The sequence below is a fragment of the Quercus robur genome, chromosome 4 (assembly GCF_932294415.1).
Source record: "Quercus robur chromosome 4, dhQueRobu3.1, whole genome shotgun sequence".
NCBI classification, from domain to species: Eukaryota; Viridiplantae; Streptophyta; class Magnoliopsida; order Fagales; family Fagaceae; genus Quercus; species Quercus robur.
Genome location: NC_065537.1, coordinates 18,191,647 through 18,216,672, shown reverse-complemented (window position 1 = coordinate 18,216,672; position 25,026 = coordinate 18,191,647). Strand labels below are relative to the sequence as shown.

Sequence of the window (25,026 nt, the reverse complement as noted above, 5' to 3'; positions counted from 1 at the left end):
GAGGTGGTGGTATATATAGGGGGATCTGATCACAGATCTAATAGTAAATAATGTAAACCCTTTAATATTAAGATACTATTGTAATGTAGATATAATCGAGTGTGTTTTAAGGCTTACGGTGTACTATTGTAATATGTTGTCGGCATACGGTGTAATACAAATACCAATAAAGAAAATGATTTAGAGAATCTATAGATACATAGCTCTAAAATATATATGCATATATATGCTTGCAAGACATGTGACACTCTTGGATACACGTATGATAAGGATCATATAGTAATTTCTTATTTTATTAACATAAGATGGGATGCATTATTAGATCATAATCCGTAAAATATTTTATCTAATACAAAATAATTGATTTTTAAAATATAATTATTTATAGGCTAGATCATTCACAATTTTAGTAAGAAATTCTGTTAAAATGAAATTATATATATATATATATTCTTTTTTTTTTTTTGCAGTTAATAGATTTGTTGTATTCTAGAGGTAAATTAGTCTTAACTCGACAACAAGCTCTTTCAAGTGTGGACACTTATCCCCTAAAAAACAGAGTGTTGTCAACACGTCTCAAAGTCATTATTTTTGATTCATTATCAATTTCCTCAATGATATGTCTAATACACAGCCTAATATACCAAGAATTTTCCATGATGTTACATCATTATATATGAACTTCTTGGTCTGATTTGTTAGTATATATAACATCCTCCAATGCTTTTATTCAATGAACTAAAGGGACATGTACGTTGTCACGTGTAAGTAGAAATATGCATATATTTTTAAATGACCATAAGATAAATTATGTATATTTTGTAGACTCCAAATAATGTTCAGTGAGATGTTTGGTACAACAAAAATTTAATAGACAAACTATGTTTTCGGTCCTTAAACTTCCAATAACATGTTCAAATAGTTCTTATTTTTTAAAAGAGAAATGATATGTTCATAATATTTTTACAACATTTTTACAACAAATCCTAAGTGACAAGTTGTTATTATTGGGGCAAAAAAGTAATCTTAATGTTAGGTTTAAATTTGAACTAATAAACAGTTAACCACTCATAATTTGTTGTGAAAATATTGTGAATGTAACATCTCTCTTTTTAAAATTACAACGATGTTGTGTCTTATCTTCGCAAATTATTTCTATTAGAGATATAGTTCTTTTTTTTTTTTTGGTTAGACATATAGATCAAATGGTCTTCGAAACGCAAGAATTGTTTCGTAGTCAAGAGGTAGAATTGAGACCCGAATCCTTTGTATTATCGTAGGCTAAATTGTGTTAAGAATTCTTGTTGAGAAAAAGGTTGTAACTCTCATTCAGTCAAATTCGCCAAATCGGCTAAGATTACATCATTAAGATGTGTGGAATATCCTCTATTCACACCGATAAACCTCAAAAATATCTTGCATGTCTAGCTAGCTAAGTTGTGAAGGAATCCTAATTTTGATTTTACAAATAGTCTGGGATTAACAATGAAGTTAAGTTAGTCTGATTTAACATAGGATTATTGTCCAAAATTGTTCCACAATCAGATGAGCTCCTTCTTGGTCCACCTCTCTTGAGATACTTAAGTGCTTTGTGGCACTAAATGTAGAAACAGAATCAATAACATAATACATTTCTTCATTGTCAATAATTACGTATCAGTCTTTTTTCTTTTCCTTTTTACAGTGAAAGAGTAAAATCACCCATGCAAGCTATAGGATCAAGAAGTCACGAGGCAATGAAGATTTTTGGATGACATGTGTTACCAGAAGTCAGACCCAACATGCTCATCCATTTTAGGACATTATATACTACAAATACAAATGGAGGGACAGGTACCAAAATTATCAATATGATGGTAATAGCATCTTAAAGCATTAAAACGATATGAGTGATTCTGTGATTGAACTACCAATCTCCAGAACGTGCAATCACAAAATAAGAGACAGCAAAAATGATGGAAGTACCAAAAATTGTCCAAGAGAGTAGCATTGGAAAGTAGCCCACCATCATCTGGCATTCTGCCCAAAACTTCAAAGTAAGGTCCACAGAAGTAATGCTAGAGCTCATTAAGCACATGACCAACCCTACTAATTTGGTAAAATTTTCAAAATGAATTATGAACCTACCACCACTGTGGACATTAGACCTATTACGCAAACCTACTAATTACAACTAAATTGTAGATATTATCTTATGTTACAAAATACATAGTTTAACTTGTCGAAGGCATATAAAATAAGGTTTGTCCAATGTAGAAACTAGGGATCCAGTGGATAACAAAGCTCATCAAAAGGGTTGAGATAAGCTATATCTTGAACAATGGGAGACCCACCTTGTTAATCTGAGATTGAGTAGCTTTGTAAAAAGGTTAGGGTGCTAGTTATTAACATAGATGAAGTTATAAAGTAGTTTTTTCACCTAATCCTAGATTGATACTACCTATGGTTTTCCATAACCTTTGGAAGGAAAAGAAGATTCTTCTATACCTTCTTTTCTTAGCTCAAACAGAAGATCATTCAGTAGTGAATAGATTGCACTGCAGATTGTGGGTGACAGCCATCCGTGGCAACAGAAATATGGGCGGTATTGTTGCTATTGATTCAGTAATACCCTGTAACTTCTAGACTCTTCATCAAATTTTGCATCCTAAGTGCCTCTACTGCTGTCCAGGATCATGATTTTATATGAAAGCAACACATGGTAGCCAGAATTTGGGAAAACAAAACCTTAAGCTTTTGTCTAATCCCCACATATGAAGGCCCAAAAAATAAAAAATAAGAAAACCTCAGAAACCAAACAATTATTTACTAAAATTTTTGGCAGAAAGTAACCAAGTTTAATACATTAACTCAAAGAAAAGCCAAACCCAGTACAGCATTGAACCTATGGAACTAGAAATGGGTGAAATAGGATAGGAGTACACTACAAATATAGATGAAAGTTAATTACTTGCTGTGTACTTAAAGCATTATTTTTACAAGGTACAAAACCACTTTCAAATTATATAATGAGATGAATCCTGAGCTGATACAAGAAAATTGTTAACAGCAGCATTGACACAGAAGGTCTATGAGATGCTCCTCAAATATAGTTTATATGCTACCAATAATCTAAATTTATAAAACAAATAATAGTGTACAAACTACAAACAAGGAACTATTTTACAAGTTTCTTCCCTTGCTTCTTTTTTATTTTAATATGCGGGAGCTCCTAATTTACCACTTTAGCAACTCACAACAGAGATCTTACCTGAAAATCCTTAAAAAACAGTGCTTGCAAAGTGCATTTGTTGGGTTGACGCTTTTCTAAATTAGGTAGAACTAGCTAAGTTAGTAAAACTTTTCAAATATCAGGGAGTAAAAAAAAAAAATCAAGTTTTTGGCAGCAAGTAATCGACATTAAATACAAACAACACCAGAGCCCAGTTCAGCATTTAACTGATGTTACTAGAAATAGTTGAGATATGATAGGATTAGGAATAGAAAACAAAAAATAGATGAAAAGTAAGACAGCAATCCGTTAAAAAGCAAGTACTCATATGGAAATTTTCTTCATACAAGAAAATTGCCATACGAGTTGCTATTGGAGTACTTGCTGCCATACTATAGAAAGCCATACAAGAAATTGCCGTACGAATCCTCTGCTCATAGGAGTACACTACAAATAATAGATGAAAAATTAATGCAAATAGATATCATACCTGGAACACAAATCTACTTGATCCAAATTGCCAAATTCTAAAGCTAGAGAGAGAGAGAGAGAGAGAGAGAGAGAGAGAGAGAGAGCATTATTCTTACAAATTACAACACACCTTTCAATTGTGAGACAAATACCCTACTGATATAAGGAAATTACAAGTCATGCAATGTGGAGTGGTGGGAATTGTTGCTTTCCAAAAAAGAGGTTTAACTAGCAAAGTACATCAAATATCTCAAGATTCTCAACTGTTAGGCGCCAAAAAACAACACAAAATGAAAGAGAAACAAGACATAAATTGTAAAAAAAAAAAAAAAAAAAAAAAAGTGCAACTGTTATACATAGAAAATGTATAACTCTAGTTTCATCTTTATCTCTTATCCTTATTTAAATAGACATACTCTATTTTCCTCTTCATCTCAGGCGGGCTCTTCATTCCAAGGCGGTCACAGTACCACCTGACCTATAAAAAATAATTATTATTATGTATAAATTTTAAAAAATTATGGTTTTTTTTATCCTTAAAAAAACTTTGTGATTACCCTAAATATTTTTTAGGTCCAACATAAATACACTTTAGACAAAATTTGGCAACAAACTTGATTGTAAACTAAGACTACAACTTCAATCAATATTTTTTTTTATTGAATGTAAATTTTAACAAATCCATAATTTAATTATATTTTCTGTGGGGACTATGGCCCAAAATAATAGGTTGGGCCTTGGACCCGTCCGAGGACACAGCCCATCCGAGGAGTTAACGTGGTTTAAGCAACTCACGTTAAACATTGCTGGAAACAAAGAAAACAAGTCCGACGAGGAATTTCTCCTTGGACACTGAAAGTCCGGAGCGAAAGGACATCCCAGGCACTAAAGCCCATCCCCTAAACACGTGAAAAGGAAGGAAACACAAAATATCTAAGCAAAAGCTGCTACCGCCACATTGAATGCACTACAGCTACTTTCCTGGCCGCATTAATGTGGAGAAGACCCCTGAACAGTGTTGCCTTGGCTACCGCAACTCACAAAGAGCTGAAAAAGGTGTCTGATGGGACAAATACTCAAGTGGAGGTTTGGATGGTCGACAAGCGTAAAGCCCAGATGACAGGAAAATGCCTATATAATGTGTAAAAGCCCCCATAAGAGGGGGACGGAAAAAAAAGGAGGAGAGAGAACGGTAGCATGCAAAGGAATCCCACTGCATTGATTCGTATATACAAATTTAGTGTTTAGCTCTATGAGATCGCATGGTCTTTCAATATAATGGCTTTTGTTCTTGTTCGTGTGTTACTTTATTCCATGCAATACTCCATTTAACTTACTAAAACCTAGTTCTTTGATCCATGCTCTACAAAAAATTCATTGTGTTGGGCTCTTTGGACCAAGACTCACAAAATAGGGGTTTGGGCTCCAAAATCGTGTCCCTACATTTTCTTATATATCTTCCGTACTTGGAAAATTTCAAGAAGAGAAAAGATCAATAGCTATGTCGTCAATCAAATGTTTAAATTTTGAATTTTTATAATTTAAAATTATAAATAAAAAATAAGTTTAGGAATTGAATAGTAAATAACGTCCGATTGACATGAAATTTGACACGTGTTTTAAGAACATAGAGAACATGCAATTCAGCTGTTAGATTTTCAAAATATATAGCAATGTTAATTTGTTTAGTGAGATTGTAGCCTTAAGCTACAACTAAGTTTATAACCAAACTTTGACCTTAAACTTTGGTCCCCTTAACAATATATTAGGTTCTTACAAATAAAAAGAAAAAGTCTAAGAAAACTTTATTTAACTAAACTTTTGAAGAGATATAGATTGTAACATTGATAATGAGACTATCATGTAACGATTTTAAAATAAGAAAATTCGAAAAAGGAAATTGTAAGACTTTATGTGTTTGCGGGCGTGTGTTTTTTCAAAATATGAAGTTATCTTTTTATTAGATTTTGTATAATTTAAATTTCTTAATGAACACCCTCAAGAAACTTCCTAAAGTCGCCACCACCTCATCTCTTATATCATTTTTTAAAATTTAAACGGACGCAATTTGTTTTCTCTTCTTTCTTCTTCTATGTCCTCTTTTATTTTTCATTCATTCATCATTTTTAGTGTCATAAAATTAAAAGGATTTTTTCCCCTAAGTTTTAGATAAATTTGGAAAAACAGTTATTAAGGAACATACCTTTGGATTGACTATCATGACTAAAAATCTATGGCGGATTTGAGTTTGTTAAAAGCTACTAATTTTAGAATTATAACTTCTTTTTATTATAATTATTATTATTATGCATGGATTAATTAAAAATTTAATATGTACAAAAATTTTATATTCTACAAATATGATCAAAATTATCATAATAATGAGTGATTCACTTGAAACTAAATAAGCTATCATAATATAATGAAGATATTTAGTAGAGAGAGTTCCTAGTTTGCAAGTATTATTATATTAAATTATATAATTATGGTATATGATTAAATAATTAAAATAAATATGAAATTATATTCTTTTTTTAATAGAATTTATATAATTTTAGTTTCAGTGAAAATTTAAATTTCTTAAAACTAAAATAATTGAGTTTTATCTAGATTAAACTATACAACTAAAACTATATCTTTCTTATTGGTTAAGAAAGTAAAAAAGAGTATTACTACAAATAAAATGGAGAAAAATAATGTATATGGTTGACTCTAACTAATATGTTTAGGATCTATAGCCGATCCCAAAAATTTGGGACTAAGGTTTTGTTATTGTTTTTATATAGATTTTTAGTTGGAGAATAATTCTTAGTTTTTTAAATATTAGGTAACATCATTTTGGCTAAATTAGGCCACACGACGTTAGTCTATATGGACTTCATTTTTTCTCTACGTGAGGTCAAATATGAACAAAAATCCTTAATCTCAAAATTTTTTAAAAATTTTGTTATTCAATTTGATATCTTATAATTAATAAATGCTAATAATGTGTTTTTTTTTTTTTTTTAAATAACATTAGTAGAATTGACTTATGGTGTTAATTCATTCTATTGTAGCACTTATAGTTATGTTTGACATTTAATTGTTATATTTGTGTTTAAACATATGTCTAAATATATAATCAACTCTGAATTAATTTTTTCCAACTTTGATCCTTATAATTTTTTATCTTTCATGAGAAACAAGGAAAATTTAGAATCAAAATTTGTTATGGGAATAGTACTTAACCTTTAAAAAATTTCTCAATGCTTAGAATCCATGGAAAGGTTTTCAAGCTAGGTCAATATACTAACATATATACAAACATTTGATGTTCAAAAATCCAAACATGTTGAGACACCCTAAATTTTACCTTATATTTCGTCCATCTACATGGAAAATACTTTCATTATGTGAATATGCTAAGTAGATGTTTGGAGAACGATATTGCACATAAAGGATAAGATACAAAAATAAAGGTAAACTAGTATATATATATATATATATATATATATATAAATAAAACAAATGGATGTCATTTTCTTCTTCAAAGATAGCTCATTTATGAAAAAAATATAAATAAGTTATACCACAATGAAATCCCCCAAAAAAAAAAAAAATTAACTTAATCATATTGTATGAAAAAAAAGGAAAAAAAAATAGTTTAATGTATTAATACAAACTTCTGTAGTAATTTGTGTTGAGAAAGTTGGCCACAATTGTCATTCCACTCGCCAATGCCCTAAACCCTATAGGATAATTTCCTATTTTGAATTTGGGAATGGTTTAGATTTAATAGATCACATAGTATAGATAGAATAGTGACATACACAGATAGAAATATATTAGAAAAATCTTTAATACCTTCTAAAAGAGATTTTCATTTGTGCAGTAAAAAATCCTAGGAATGGATTAGGAAAAATTTCATGGGTTTTTAGTCATCCTGACATCAAAAATATTGCTTAATCCAATCACGATTAACACAAAGATTGTCTTTTTGAGGCCAAATTGCAGCTCAAGCCTAACAAAGAAATCACAAAAGATATAGTTTTCAAAATAATAATCATGGTTGATAGTGAACAAACATTGATCTTCATATAGCCAACTAAGTATACCAAAATTAAGGTTACAAGCGATCAAAAGATGCTTAACAAACTCACATAGGGGGCAAATTTCTTTTTTCTTTTTTTTGGTAGCCACCCAACTCCATTGTTGTCGGCCTAGAATAAACAACCGTATCAAAACCTGATAAATATTGTATCACATAAACACAGATGCCTACCAATAGAGGTTTACACACCAATTTTTTTTTAAGAGAATTTCATAAATTTATTTAAAAATTAGGGCCTATTCAATTTCATTTAAAACTTCATTTTGATATAAAACTTATTCATTTTCAAATTTAATAATTGATACCTTCTCCCCATACAATGCCATCATTAAGGATTATGGTTACACTAAATGAAGGTCATCCCTTCTCGTTGGCCATCATGTGGCACATTGTGGTGCTTATAGTGATGTTTTGTATTGTGGTTTTTATAGTGATGTTTTGTATTGTATTGTATTGTTATGTTTATGTTTAAGCATAAACATATGTTCAATTCCAATTTTTTTTTTTTTTTTTTTTAACTCCAATGCTTAAAATTTGTTATCTATAATATGACACATAGTAATTCAAAAATTTTACCATTACAAACCAAAATGTCGTTCTTCAATTAGTTTCCATGATTTCAAATACTAAAAGAAGAAAATCTCAAGTAAAGAGATTTCATTTCACTATACCACAATTTACAACTTATTGAAAAAAAAGACTATGATACATCAATGAGCACCGCTAGGTCAAGTAGCACTTCCCTTTGCACCAAAAATCTAACGTAACTGAAAATCCAAATTCATCTCCAACTTATCGCTTCTCGAAATATCTACTTTGATAGATTCATAATCACCTTGCCAACTCCTTTAATCGTAGGATTTTTTGAGCTATTTGCTAATCCATGTCATCCACTTTTCACTCACATAATTGCTAACCAATATGAAAGTGTGTATTATTCAAGAAATTGTTGCAAACACCTCCTTTAGAGAAGAAGAAGGAAGATGCACACTGTCCACAGATATATATATATATATATATATATATAATCGAAGCATCTGACTTTTTACTGACCATCTGAGAGTGTGCCACATAAGTTTTTTGCGGCAAAAAAAGTATAAAAAAATAATTTCAAAAATAAAAAATAAAAAATAAAGAAGAAAAGAGAGTATATATCTTTGAGGGCACTACAAAAACAATCAGGGCTACCATGTGAGATCATAGATGCGAAAAATAGAGAGAAGTGAAAAAGAACGTTACTGGATGACAAACCCAACCTATCTCTTATGTTTTGTGATAGTAGTATACTAATATGGCTGTTTAGTTAGAATCAAGAGCTTAAAGAAAAGAAAGAGTAATTTCACTCGAGATTTTTATTTTTTAAGAATTTGATATGAAAGATTTGATGCATATTAATAGAATGATATCAAGAGAGTAAATACTCTCTCAAATCAAGTCCTTTCGGGGATTACTTACTTTTTGGGGATAATTTTAATGCAAATAAGATAAGGTAGAATTCTTTTTGATAAACACATATAACATAGAATCACCTAATAATTTTGGGCTAGGATTTACCTTTATCATACACTTAAACTAATAAAAAAAACTTTATAATAAAAATCAAATAATAAAAGTTGGGTAAGATAAATTGTGGAGGCTAAGTGGTACTAGATTCTCATTAATTAGTAAATTAGTTTATCTTATCAATTGTTAGAATAATTTAATTTTTTTAAAACTTTATTAACTCAAAATTTAAATATATTGTCATCTTTTATTTATTTATTTATTATTTTTAAATTTAATTTAGATTAATTTTATAATAGTGGGTGGAGAGCATTTGAATACAGGTTCTACCAGTGGGGTTGACAACTGGGTAGTGCCATTGAGCCACAATGCTCGTGGCTAGAGATATCAATATCTTCCTCTTTCTTTTTCAGTGGTTAATTCTGTGCTTTCATTAAAAGAATGGTTTACTTATTAAAAAAAATCATAAGCTTAACAAAGAGTCCAAATAGTGATGTATTTAGCTCATTTCAAATGGTAAGAGCGTATGACATGAGCACATGAAATCATTTTATACCTGTATATGATGAGTGAATTGCAATTGTTAGATTTTGGACATATGCTGGTGTGCAGGTCCGATCGACTGGAACTATTGATCAGGTCACCCGACAGCCTTTTCTATTACCTTTATATAAAGTATAAAAAGTGCAAATGAGGCTGAACAGTGCTTTGTCGAGAAACTTGCTTGGTTATAAAGGTGTTTAAATACTTTACAGTGCTTTGTCGAGCAACTTGCTTGGTAATTTGCTCTCTCTCTCTCTCAATTAGGCTCTCTTTCCTTTGAATGGGTTTGGGTTTGGGTTTTGATGCTCTTATTTCCATTCATTTTACTACAAACCAATTACTATCTAATAGGAACTGAATCCGGCCTTGTTTCAAGATGAGTATCGACGACGACGACTTTGACTTTGAGTAAGTTCTCATTTATCGCTCTTTAATTTCTTTCCTTTCACTTCCTCCCTGAAATAAAAAGATCTACATATGAAATCGCTTTCTTCTTCCTAATATTTTTCTCCAGTTTGAATTGAATTTGAATATACTACTTTTTAACGTTTTTTTTTTGGTTTGGCTTCGACGTAATTGTATTCTAAAAATTGAGTTTTTTTTTTAAAGAAAAATAAGCCATATTTTTTTTTTGTTGACCAAATAAGGTTTTTTTTTTACTCATTTTTTCTGACACAATGAAACAGATTTTTTTCTCTATCGCCTTCTCTACGACGTGCCATGTGCAGTACAGTTTGAATTGAATTTGGAAATACATTTTTTTAACGTTTATTTTTTTGTTTCAAACATAAATGTTTTATAAAATTGAGTTTTTTTTTTTAAATTTTAATTAAATTATTTTATTTTCCATAATAACCTTAAATAAGCTGAACAACAATTTCTTAAACTTTCTTATTTAGCTTCTTGTTTGTTTTCGGAAAAAAAAAAAATCAATGGAAAATAATTAGCCATATTTCTTCTATTGACCAAATAAAGTTTTCATTTGACAGATTTTTAAAATTTTTTTTTTTATACCATTAAACTCTAGAAAATGCAAAAAGCTATCCAGGGCTGTCCCAGTACTTAAGAAGAAGCGTAGTAGACTTCGGATTCCAACAAATTCTGTGAGCCATCAAGGATTGTCAACATCATCACCAAATTGTTCTTCAACACCTAGGTGGAAATACGATGTCTTTCTCAGTTTTAGAGGGGAGGACACACGTAGAAGTTTTACAGACCATCTATATGATGCTTTGAAAAGGAAGGGTATTTTCACCTTTAGGGACGATGAAAAACTTGAGAGAGGAAAATCAATTTCACAAGAGCTCTTGAATGCCATAGAAGAATCTAGATTTGCTATTATCATTTTCTCAAGAAATTATGCATCTTCGACATGGTGCTTAAATGAGCTTGAAAAGATCGTTAGATCCATGAAAGAGACAGGATTGACAATTCTGCCGGTTTTTTATGATGTGGATGCATCTGATGTACGAAATCAGACAGGACCTTTTCAAAATGCTTTTGATGATCTCAAAGATCAATTTAAGGGAAATATGGAGAAAGTTGAAATATGGAGAGCTGCTTTGAGAGAAGTGGCTAATCTCGCTGGTTGGCCTTTACAAAATAGGTAATTTTCATGACAAGCTTATTTCTTTTGATATATTAAGTTATAAACGACAATAATTCTTTTACATACAATGAAGTATATAAATAGCTATTGGAATGTATCATAAAATGCTTGATTGAAATATTACATATAGTAGTTAAAATTCTGTTGTATTTTGGAAGTCTGTGCTTCTGTTATTTTTCATTCTTCCCTTTTGTTGTTGTTATTTTTATTATTTTAAATCAAAAGGAGCAGAATGCAGTGCAAATTAAAGCATGGAAAATTATGAATGCATATGGAAAAACTATACATCTATGCGCATACACTCGTTTAAAAATTTCATATGTAAAACCTCCTTTTCTTTCCCCATTAGTTTTCTTCAACCACCAATGTCATCAGAGAAATCAAAATACAATATCTTATTACATAGAACCTTAGTTATTAAACCTAGAGCGGATGTTGATCTAGTGTATAAGTTGGGTCATTTGTTCAACCAGTAGGTCACCAGTCGAGCCACAAGGTCAAATAAAAAAATTTCAAAATTATATATACATATACATATACATACATACATATATATATATATATATGTAAATTTATGTAAGTTTGGGAAATCATAACATGAATATGTAAATTTTAAAAAATAGACATTTGCCTAAATTAAACTCACCATTATAATTCAAAATCAATGTTGTACAAGCAATAGCATTAGAAATTCTATAAATTTAACAAGCCAAATAAATGAATGTCATAAGATTGCAACAAAGTCTTTACTAAATAAAATCTTGTTCCATATCTTAAACTTCTGTATATTAAAAAAAAGGGCAAATCTCAAACTCTAATGCATATTGTTCCCAGTCTCTCACTAGTTGGTCTAATGACTCCATTCGCATGGATTACAATCTGGGCTTAAACTTGAAGCTCTAACTTCGTTGAAAACTCCAACATCAACCTTGTTATTAGATCCTCGTTTTCATTAGGCTCCTCGCTCCTAGCTTCATATTGGTTACTAGGATCTCCATCATCATTGTCATCATCTTCAACCAACTCTTCCAAGTTTAGTTTATCTACATACATTTAAACTCTTGTATAAGGCCAAAAATGAAATAAAATAAAAATACATGCACCAACATAAGTGAATTTGCAATTAATGTAACAAACTAACCAATATCATTTTGGTTGTCTTGGATTGTACAAGCTGCTAATTCATTTTGGAATGTCTCCAATTCCTCCATTGTCCAATTTGTTGGCTCATCCTCTAATACCCAATTGGTATTCTCATGAAACACTTAAACTTTAATAGGATCATAGTTTCGATGCTTGAAGTAATTTCTACACAAATTTATTATACACGTTTTAAAAGTTAGAATTTGAAAGTAATGGAAATTGGAAGGAAGCAATTTAACAATTAGAGTTTTGCATGTAAATAATAATGATTAGTACCTTTGCTGCAATCTTAGGTTGAAATGGACATAGATTAGATCGTTAAGGCGTTGACGTTCCAATCTATTCTTTTTTTTTTTTTTGGTGAATGTGTTAAAAAATACTCCAATTGCAACCAGAAGATATAACAATTGTCCAACATTATACAACAACAACAACAAATTTAAACTACAAGTAAAATAAAAATAATAGCTAAGAGAAATTACAAAAAAAAAAAAAAAAAAAATTCTTAAATATATTTAGACATTAATTTTTTTTTTTTAAAAATTATTTATAGCCATCATAGGGGGTGGCTCACTAATGTAGGGTCCGTTTGGATTGAACTTATTTTTGCTGAAACTAAAAACACTGTAGCAAAATAATTTTTAAATGTGTGAATAATACCGTTGGACCAATTTTTAATATTTTTAAATGCGTGAACAATGTTGCTACAGTGCGTGAACAGTGATTTTTGTCTCTACACAGTAAATTCATGTGATTTTACTGTTCATGCGCTGAAAAAAAAAAAAAAAAAAAAAAAACGCTGAATGCAGACACGCAAAACGTGCAATCCAAACGGGTACGTAGTAACTAAGTCACTAACTACACATACAACATCAAAATTCACAATTAGTATCAGTAAAATTCTACCAAACACAAGTTACACAATACATAATAGATTAATTAATTGGTCTAATGTTTATCTCATAAACACTGCAACCAGAAGATATAACAATTGTCCAACATTATACAACAACAACAACAACAACAAATTTAAACTACAAGTAAAATAAAAATAATAGCTAAGAGTATTTACAAAAAAAAAAAAAAAAAAAACTTCTTAAATATATTTAGACATTAAATTTTTTTTTTTTAATTTATTTTATAGCCATCATAGGGGGTGGCTCACTAATGTAGTAACTAAGTCACTAACTACAACTCTAGCCGTATCATAATTGATCTACACATACAACAGCAAAATTCACAATTAGTATTAGTAAAATTCTACCAAACACAAGTTACACAATACATGATAGATTAATTAATTGGTTAAATGTTTATCTCATAAACACTTACTACAAAGGTGCTAAGAGCCTTATAACTAAATTGATATTTCTTTGTGAGTCCAGGTTCAAAGAAAGCAAACATAGCATGTAAACTAAGTTAAAACATAGCATAATTTAGAAATTCAGAGAAAGCAAAGTGAGTAAAATAAATCAAATATTGTTAAAGTAAGAAAGCAAACATCAATGAAAAAATGTAAAATAAAGGCCCTCAAAATGAAGTACCCAAACAACCAAACAGCAAAATATGAAGAAGAGAGCCACGATTGAGAGTTTCAATAGGGCTTAGACTTCCATGGCTGATTGAGAGAATTGTGTTGGTTTTCTAGGAGAAACACCTTTAGGGTTTGGGGGTTTAGGTTAGGCTTAAATTTTCATTTTATCTTAAAATTAAATTTTCATGGTGGACATGTCTCTATTTTTTAATTATTATAATTTTTTTAACTTTACCTTTGTCATTGATTTCTAACATTTTCTGGAGAAAAAAATTGGAGAGTGGAATGTTGTATCTGTGAGGGGTATTTTCATTAAGTCATTCTCATAAAATTACTCACGTGTCACATATATATGTGAAAAAACTCTAGGACGAAGCCAAAAAGAATTCATTTTAGTGGAAACTTTAATGATTTAGATGTAGTAATAGAAACTTTGTGTACTAAATTGTGAAAGGACCAAACTATAAGGGTAAATTATAATTACTCTATATATTTTGACTTGCTTTGGTAAGATAAGTTTACACACTAACTTCTCTGGTCAAAGTCTAACTCTAATTTCTTTTTCTTTTTTTTTCGTTTTTATTTTTTATTTTATAGAAATAGTACGTACTGGTTTTATTCATGAAACTGGAACATCAGCAACAACAAAATGTAAAATATCTGGTGGAATAGACTCCATCCAGACTAGCAAAGGAAAAGAAAGCTGTTTGTTTGTTTAGACCCTTTAAAACAAATTGTTTAACCTAATTAATTAGCTAAGTGATTACTTAGGTTAATTATAAGATCTAGGTTAAACAATGATAAATCATATCATGCACGGTAGCGAAAAAGTAAATAACACACAGATATGATCACTTAGGAAAACTAATGAAACGAACCGTTTCAAGGTAAAAACCTAGGGAGGATTTGATCTAATTATCCTCAAGGTAAAAAAAATTCACTAAAAGAGAATTGAAGTTTTTATAATAAAATTTAACCCTAAATCTATTATTATCTCTAATAGTAAGTTATTGACACGACCATGTGCAAGCTCTGAATACACGGACTCTTTCTCTCTTGGATTTGTGCACAAACACCCATATTTGTGACTTCGAAATCTCACTCAAAGGTTTAGTAACACAAACTCTCCAGTTTGTGACTCCAAGACCACCCTTGAAGGTTTAAATCTCTAGCACCTTTGATAACTAGTGATGGCAGCAACTTCTACAACACTGGATCTTGAGATATATTGCCGGTAGAAGACTTGAGAGGGATTTGGGTATAAAAACCCTAGATCTACAATAGGAGCCACAAGATGCACTCTTCTCTCTGTAAAAACCCCAGCTAGGGTTAGCTTATAATATCTTTTAAATACTGCAGCAAGCAGATCACGATTTGGGCTTCAAACGGACAAGTTTGGGCTAATGGGCCAAACAAAAAATTATGCAAATACGATTCTCGATCGGTCAAACCTGACATATTTTGAATTCTTGAACTTGCAACTTCGTTTTTTTTGTATTCAGACTTGTAGTACCTTGAGCATTGTCTAATTGTGACTCTAAGATCTATATCTAGACAAGTTTGTGTTCACAGTTTTCCAATTGTTCTAAACTTTTAGAACCTAACAAAAGCCTAGCTCCAAAATTATATGATTGGGCAATCATGGACAACCATTCAACGATTCCTCTAGACTAGCCCTTCGAGAATTTAAGTTAAACGAACACCACTTTTGAAGACATTTAAAACACTTTTGTAACTCAATTTTAACGATCCAAAATTACCTTTCTTCTCCCAAAAAAAAAAAAAAAAAAAAACCAAAGAAAGAAACGATCCAAAATTACCCTAAGCCAAGTTATAGACTGGATTAAGTTCATGGTGAACATGTCAGCTGTTTTCAGAATGATTTAGCTATGGCTCAATTACATTTTTTGTGTTAAATAAAATCCTTAAAAGCATATTTTAACCATTTTATTCACAAAACAATTGTTTACATAAGTATTATTCTAATTTATGGTCAATCAATGCTAACCTAAGTAATGCTATTAACTTGCTTTCCCATACTGATATTTTTGCTGCTAATAATATGTCCTGCTTCTCTCCATCTTTCTCTGCCTTTTCAATTTTCTTTTTGGTTCGATAATTGGGAAGACCCTTACTTGTTTCTTGGGAAAGAATAACAATTGCCTATAAGTTATCAACACGGATCTGTTTAAACTGAATATAACATAAACTATAACTCCCTACCAGCTGTCCATTTAACATGTATATACAATTATTTTACGGGTGGTTCTATCCATGTTGCTTGAGCTAATGAATTCATATTTATTTGACCACGGAGTATTATTGGCCAACATTTTCTTCCTTCCACACGCTTTTATGATTGGTTTGGACCATCACGTAATTATTGTTCTATCTTTCCTGTAGGCATGAAGCAGAATTTATCCAACACATTGTGGAAGTGATATTACATAAATTGAGTTTAGGTTTTTCAAGCATTCCCACCAACTTGGTAGGAATAGATTCTTCAGTAGAGGAATTGTTGACTTCATATTTAGGTTTTATGGACGATGTTTACATGATAGGGATTTCTGGTATGGGGGGACTGGGGAAGACAACTCTTGCTAGAGTTGTTTATGATAAATTTCGTTGTCATTTTGAAGCTTCTAGCTTTGTTGCTAATATTAGGGAAGAGTCAGAAAAGCGTGGTTTGCTTCCATTACAAAAGCAGCTACTTGCACAAATTTTGGAGGAAAGAAATATAGATATATGGGATGTATATGAGGGAGTTGACATGATCAAGAAAAGGATACATCATAAGAAAGTTCTACTTGTCCTTGATGATGTTAATCAATTGCACCAATTAGAAATGTTGGCTGGAGAGCATGGCTGGTTTGGATTGGGGAGTTGGATCATCATAACAACTAGAGATCAACATTTGTTGGTCCAACATGGGGTGCATAAAATATATAAGCCTAATGGACTAAACCATGATGATGCCTTAAAACTTTTTTGTTTGAAAGCCTTCAAAAATGAGCAACCCCAAGAAGGTTACATGCAGCTCTCCCAAGATGTTGTATTCTATACTAAAGGCCTTCCCTTAGCTCTTGAAACTTTGGGTTCTTTTTTGGTTGGAAGAACAATAGATGAATGGCTAAGTGCATTGGAAAATTTTAAAAAAATTCCTAAAAGAGAAATATTTGACATACTTAAGGTAAGTTACGATGGACTAGAAAGAATGTGGCAAAATATATTTTTGGATATTGTGTGTTACTTTAAAGGGGAGAGAAAAGATCGCGTTATAGAGATATTAGAGAATTGTGGTTTTGATGCACGAATTGGTATAAGTGTACTCATGGATAAATCTCTCCTAAGCATAGAAAATAAAAAATTGTGGATGCACTATCTTCTACAAGAAATGGGTAGAGAAATTATTTGTCGAGAATCACCTGATGAACCTGGAGAGCGTAGCAGATTGTGGCTTTGTAAGGATTTGTTTCATGTATTGACAAATGCCACGGTAAGAATAATAGCAAACTAGAATTTTATTTCAGTTACATGATTATAATAACATAAATTCATTCATTAAATTAGTATTTTTTTTTTTTTTTTAAAATGATCCAATAGATAAGCAGTTACCTAAGTACTTAGGTAATGAAATATAAAATACAAATTTTCATTTAAGATGCTAATATTAACAAATTGTCTTTGATGATTTCTTATATTTTACTCTGAAGACATAATGTGATTGTGTCATTGATTAAAGATTCGAATTCAATTTCGTGATTCAATCAACCAATCTTTCAATCTATAATGAAAGGCTTTTTTTTTTTTTTTTTCAAAACATCGTTTATGGCCTTCATTTCTTTTTGTTTTTTTTCCTTATAATTTTAAAAGAAATGTTGTAATTTCCTATATAGATTTTTTTTTTTTTGGCTCTAAAAGGCACCTTTTAGTTTTAATTATAACTATAAGAATAATATATAACAATTTTAATATATGAATTTTAAACACCATTCTGATGTAAACTTTTAATAAATCTGTCTTAATAACTTTTCTGCTAATAGGGCTTGTAGTACACTTTTCTGTTTTTTATTGTTAGATTAGAAGTTGGTCCCACCATTTGATGGCTTCTTTTGGTGGAGGCAGAGAGGGGAAAATTCTTTAGGTACTCTAAAGAAATGGTGCCCATTCCACTCACATTTGTGCTAGATCCTAACATGAATTTAATGTGTACCATGAATGTGAGAGGAGGGAGCACTATTCTCTGAGAGTACTTAAAAATTACTCTTAAAGAGGAGGGGATGCAAAAAATAAATTGTTTCTCAAAGGCTCAAAAAAACGGCAATTTCCCAAGGGTCCACCAATGGTTAAGAGGAGGTTATACATTTGGAAAACACAGGGTGTAGCTATTTTCATCTCTTTTGACACAATATAAACATGAGTAATTCTAGTTTTCTTATCTTTTGTTGTGCAATTAATTCACTGATTGTTTGCTTTTGATTCTCAGGCAACAAAAACAATTCAAGCCATAGTCCTAAACAGTTATGAATGTGAAAGAGACTGGAATTTTGAAGACTTTCCTGAAGTTTTTTCAAAGATGTATAATCTTAGATTGCTTAAAATTCACAATGTGCACATCCCGAATGGCCTCAATCATGTTTCTAATGGCCCAAGATTTCTCCAATGGATTGGGTATTCTTCAGAAAGTTTGCCATCCAGTTTCCAACCAAAAGAGCTTGTTGAACTTAATTTACAGTCTAGCAAAATTAAATATCTTTGGGGAGGAGTCAAGGTAATTTTGTTCATTAAGCTGCCTTTCTACTACTACTACTTTTTTTGGGTAAAAAGTACTACTACTACTTCTTCCTCTTATTATCATCACTATTATTATTATTTCTTTTCTTTAGGAGTAGCTTCAATGCACTCCCCGCCTATTTGAGACTTTGAGTTTCCTCCTTTCAATTATTGAATTTCCTTATATTAAAATTTATTTATCTTATTAAAATAAATTCTATGTTTAATGGTAGTTTTTTTTTTTTTTTTTTTAACAGTATTTGGACAAACTAAAATGCATCAATCTTCAAGATTCCTATAACCTTATTCAGACACCTGACTTCTCAGGGGTTCCGAGACTTGAGAAACTAAATCTCACACGCTGTAGAAATTTGGTTGAGATCCACCCGTCTATTGGACTACTTAGTAAGCTGAATGTTTTAGATCTAAAAAGTTGCAAATCTCTTACCAATCTTCCAAGCATGACTACTAAAATGAAGTCCCTTATAATTCTTAATCTTTCTGGCTGTTCAAATATCAAGAAGATTCCAGAATTTAAGGGGATTATGAAAAGCCTATCAAAACTTTATTTGGATTGTACTGCTATTGAGAAAATACCCTCATCAATTGAGCGCTTAACTGCCCTTACTTTACTAAATGTAGAATACTGCAGAAATCTCGAATATCTTCCAAGAAACATAACTAGTTTGAGGTCACTTGAAATACTCATTCTTTCTGAATGCTCACAGCTTGCCAACCTGCCTGATAACCTTTGGAAAATGAAGTGTTTGAAGGAACTTGATTTGAGTGGAACTGCCATTAGAGAAATTCCCTCTTCTGTGAGGCCTGAGTTTTCCCTAGAACAACTTAAACTGAGTAGGATGTCTCAACTTGAAGGAACAGGGCTTAATGGTATTGGCTGCTTCTCCTCATTGAAGTATTTAACACTAAGTGGAAACAGTTTTGTCAACCTACCTGCAAGCATTAGTCAACTTTCGAAACTGGAAGCTCTTGATTTGAGCAAATGCAGTATGCTTCAATCATTGTCAGACCTTCCATCAACCGTGAGATATATAAATGCTCAACATTGTTATTCCCTAGAACCATCACTAACTAAACCACTAGTACTGTTTGAACCCAGCATTTTTCCAAACTCCAAGTGGCGTCCAGATAATGAGAGTGTAAGCAGTGTGGCATATACAATATTGAACCGTTACTTACAGGTAATGTCTTCTCTCTCATGCATCCGATGCGTAGTATATTACACCTCCTCTCTCTCAATGTTAAATGAAGTTAACATTTTTTTTTTTTAATGGTACAGGGAATTTGTCCAAAAGCTGGAAATGAAACTCCTACCAAAAGGAAAGAGGATAGATCTAGAACTGAATTTCAGATAATTATTCCCAGAAATGAAATTCCGCATTTGTTAACGCATCAAAACTTAGGCAAATCAGTATTCATAAAGCTGTCTCCAAATTGGTGTAATAGTAGGTGGATGGGATTTGTTCTCTGCCTCCAAATTTCATATTCTCCTAATTCTGTTGATGAGTTTGATGTTTCCGGTGAGACATTTGGTTTTAGAGCTAATGTGATAAGCCTTGGTGATAGGTGTCGTGGTCATTATGCCTCTGAAATCTTCTTTAAGGTGTCATTTAGTGTGGACCACATTTGGCTGTTGTATTTGTCTCGTGATGATTGGCTTGCTACTGTTCCGAATGGTGATCAATGCAGTCAGATTGAGGTTAAATTTGAGACCTCTAGCCCACACACTGAGGTGCCAATGTGTGGAGTCCGTTTGGTATACGAAGAAGATGATTAACTCAGAAATTGCACAAGAAGCACAAGGTAGTCATGCTTCTGAAACAAAAAAGAGAAAAAAGATAAGGAAAGATTCTCCAATGAAGGGTAATGACTGTCAAAACATCCTTCCTGTTACGAGTCTTTAATAAAAAACACCAAAAAAAGAGACTGTTTTATCTTTTTTCCTTTCGAGCTGTACAGTTGGTTTCGTTGCTGACAAGTACAATCCAATCCTTTTTCTTTGTAACAATCATAGGACACATCCAATTTACACCCAGAGTGTGAAGATTTTTGCTTACAAATTTTTTGTTTTTTGTCTCAGGTTTTTTGCTTCAGTGATTTTGCTGTAAGGTAGATGGTTCAGTCCTATTTTGGCATCCAACTTTAAGTTTCAGAGTATTATGCTATTTTTTATATTCACCTTGTGCACGCAAATGTTGGACATTTTTTCCTTATTAATTTTTGAACTGCCAAAACTAGAGACTTATTTTCTTCTCTACATGTCATTGGTGTGATGCCTAAGCAGGCAAGAAGCAACTCCAGTTGCTCACTCAACAGTATGAGCGAATTATTAATTGCCTTATTTTCCTTTCTTTTCTTTTTTTTTTTTTTTTTTTTTTGGTTAAAGTATCATAATAACTCAAGTTCTCACATATTTGTAGATGATGAAGATTGGCATTTCTGCAGAAGATGACGATCAGTTTCTGTTTATACTTCAACTGGCTGCTAAATAAGGAGGATCTTGATAGCATGAATTTCAAATGAGCCTACTGCTATTGGATGTGCACCTGCATATATTTCAGTCAGCCAGACCATGTTTTGGATTTTTTTTTTCTCTAAATCATAGTATGTTTTAATGAATTTGTATATCATTTCAGTCATAATGGTTTAAATTATTCAAATGACATGTCCATGCATCTTGTTTGATAATGTCAATGGAATCAGGTTATATTTTTTTTTCAGGGGATCAATTCCATCATAGATTGTGAATTATATTGTTTTAGTTACAATGATGTTCATAGGCTAAATTTCAAGTGAGGCTAGTTCTATTGGATGACTTACAAGTAAAGTGTCCCACACTTATCTAATGTAAGTGGCTTTGAGTTAATGTCTATGAGACAATGAGTTGTGAACTTGGGACAAAACTTTAGAAGTAATCTGTTTTTATGAATCTAGCTATAGTATCAAATAAGCATTAATTTTATTGTTTAGTCTTGAGCATTTTCCTTGCAATTCAAAGTTGAATGTTTCAACAGAGTTTCTTCTTTAGAATATAACCTGTTAATGGTTATGCTTGCCATTAAACTGTGTTATATTCCACTATGCATCAGGGGTTGTTAGAAGATGAGGCTGGCATCATTTAGGAGCCCATGTCAATCTTGGGGCATGTGGTATCTAGGTGGGAGTCTAGACTGTCTAGTATGTGCCTCGTGGCCTTCGTTGTACAATTCAGAGGGAAAGGCCTTTGTATCAGATTATCGACAGGATCTACAGTACATGCATTTTACCTGTTCTTGGGTCAAGTTACACTAACAGGCAAAAACAAATTATTAGTTAAAAAAAGTCTTCATTTCTACAAAATTGACCCCGTCCCCCCATCCCCTCTCATTCTGTGCAATTTATGATCGTATAGCATACAAATTTGGAACCTTAGAGCATTTACATCAGCCGGTCTAAAATTTTCTTTTATTTTAGCATAAGAATCTATTTTTTCTGTGTTATTCAATCACTTTTACAAAACACCCACGAAAAACTGGTTAAGGGAAACATTCTACATTCTTAGACCAAACCAGTTTTGAATGCTTAGTTCGATTTATGATATTTCAGCCTTTCAAACATCAAAAACAAGAGAGAATATTTGAGTGTACTGAGTAGGATGGGAAAATAATTATTTGTAAGTTGTTACCCAGGACTCACTTTTGCATGAAACTAATTTTTGTTTAATACTTCAATTCATTACATTTGTATTTGTATTGAGAGTTAAAAAGGGGCCAAATACTCATTCATCACTCTTTATTTTGATACATTAAAAGTTTTCTTTGTCTACTTGCAAAGAGAGAGTGAGAGAGAGAAATGAAAACTTATATAAGAAGTTACACGGGAAGGTGTGGCTTTAATTTTATATTTTTGTTTTATTATCTTAACATGACACGAGAAAACACTAGAAAGCATCAAAGGTATTGGTTAACAAGGATTGTCATTGAGAAAATGAAGAAATTATTTGCCTTAATTTCCCGAATGCCCGTTGTACTTTCTTGAGAATTTGCTTGAAGTTTGATTTGAGATTTGTGTGATTTTAGTTTTTTTTATTTATAAATTTGATAGTTGGAACCTAGGTGTTTAAACTTTAAATGCCTTCAATAAGAATATTTAGAAGATAAGAATTAGTTAAGTTAAAAAGTCTAAGCAAAATTTGTGTGATTTATTGTTAAAGGGAAGGAAAATTAAGGTTTTTTTTTTATTTTTTTTTTTTATTTTTTACATTTACAAATGATAATATACACTTTACATTGTAGATTAAATAAATATGTACACCATTATACACATTTGTATTAATAATATACAATATTGCATATTGTGTATTAATTGTTAATACAAATGTGTACACTTTACTTGAACCATAAATGTAAACATATAAAGGTTAATAAATCGGAAGTTTTAATATTAAAATTAACTATTTTTTCCTTTTTTTATTAAAAAAAATTTTTTTAAATATTTTTTCCATTGTCCTGGATTAAATGGAATTATTAAGATTTTAAAAGATGTACAATCAGCTAATAACATATGTCAAGATTGGGAGAAAGAGCTTGGTTTCAGTGAATGGGACAGAGAGGAAAAGTGAAGTTATTAAAAAGCATAATAAGCCGTAATCATAACTGCCCAAATTTTGAAATGTGCCTCATTAGTCATTTTTATCATGACACAACATGGATATTTTCAATTTTAATAATAGATGAAAAGAGATCTGATTAGTTAGCCTAACTAAATTACTTTTGTGGGTAAAAAAACCAAATTAACCTTTTGGAAATATTCAACTTATAAAACAAGCTTGATCATCGTTAGTTCTTAGTACAAAACAAAACAAAGCACTGAGAGAAATAGTACAAATTATCAAGAAAAAAGCACGTTACCCACGGACCATTGTGATGTTTATTATTTAAAGAGTGAGTAAGTGCCAAGACTATTTTTACAATTTTACCATGGCCTGTTCATGTGGTAACTTGTAAGTGATGGAATTAAAAACCCACATAGACCTATTATTTTCTCTCACTACTTACAACTTGTAACATCAGCGAGTTGTGACCAAATCTGTAAAAATTGTTGTGATAGTAGATTTACTCTTATTTAAGGAGTATTAATAAATATTCTTTTTAAATATTTAATAAACAATTTTTGAAATAAAAGGAAATGGTTAAATAATTAACAGGAAAAGGCAATGGTGAGAGAGGATGACCGTGATATAATCATCTAATGTTATTTTAAAAAATCATTATAAATACCTCATTTTATAATCAGACTAAAATTTAAATTTTTCAAAAGCCTTGGTACCATATTGTCATTTCACAAATTTCAAGGGTAAAAATTGAAAAAAAAAAAAAGTCATTTCATGCAATCACAAGGCTTGAGAATTTCACCCAATGGACAATTAGGGCTTCGTTTGGTAAAGCATCTTAAACACATTTTCCGTTTTTAAATAACATTGCATGTATTTGCACACACTTTTTCACCTACACGTACTTCAAAAAAATACAAACAACATTACTCAAACTCTTCTATCAAACGGATCCTAGAATTTCCAAAGATATTAAAACAATCACTTTACATAGGAAATTGAAATTGTAGATTGAAAATACTGAAGAATAAAATATCATTAATTGAAATATATCCTTGAAATGGAATAGAATGCAGATGATTGTAATTGTTTTTTTTTTTGGAGAAAAAAAGGGTAATTGATTTTAATTGGTCTTTTAGGAAAAGTTACACTTTACCACTCTAGCTAAACTATACACCATATTACACTTTGTACTCTAAACTATCACATTTTTCACACATTACACCCCTACATTACTTTTACTGTTAAGTTAGACAGAAATTAATAGCACATGACTTGCACATTATTTTTGTTTAGGTGGCACACTGTTTAAAGACCAAAATACCCTTTCCACACACAATAAAAAACAAATGTTTATTTTTTATTTTTTTATTTTTTATTATTATTATTTTTTCAGGTCTCTGTCGTTCTCGTTCAACAGCTCTTCTCCTCGTTCTCATTGTCCAGTTGCTCCTTTCCCCAAATCATACATACAGTGGCGACGCTACGTTTGGTTCAGGGTGTTCCCAGGAACACCCTGACCTCTGAAGAAAAAAAA

The 25,026-nt window shown here is 31.1% G+C and overlaps 1 protein-coding gene across 4 annotated transcripts; it reads left to right on the top strand.

The window, feature by feature from the left end:
• Positions 1-10,032: 10,032 nt before the first annotated feature.
• LOC126720735 (disease resistance protein RUN1-like) lies at positions 10,033-21,311 on the top strand. 4 transcript variants are annotated; one of them, XR_007653631.1, is made up of 8 exons: positions 10,033-10,226; positions 10,846-11,424; positions 16,508-17,600; positions 18,591-18,875; positions 19,135-20,079; positions 20,178-20,701; positions 20,979-21,007; positions 21,183-21,311. XR_007653631.1 is itself a non-coding variant. In XM_050423509.1 (7 exons), exons 1-6 carry the CDS (start codon positions 10,195-10,197, stop codon positions 20,673-20,675), a joined length of 3,432 nt encoding a protein of 1,143 aa, XP_050279466.1. In that variant the 5' UTR covers positions 10,033-10,194; the 3' UTR covers positions 20,676-20,701; positions 20,979-21,070. The 4 variants fall into 4 exon arrangements, 2 of the variants coding, with proteins under 2 accessions (XP_050279466.1, XP_050279465.1); XR_007653630.1 differs by lacking the exon at positions 21,183-21,311 and having other exon boundaries at positions 20,178-20,761; positions 20,979-21,070; XM_050423509.1 differs by lacking the exon at positions 21,183-21,311 and having other exon boundaries at positions 20,979-21,070.
• Positions 21,312-25,026: the final 3,715 nt, after the last annotated feature.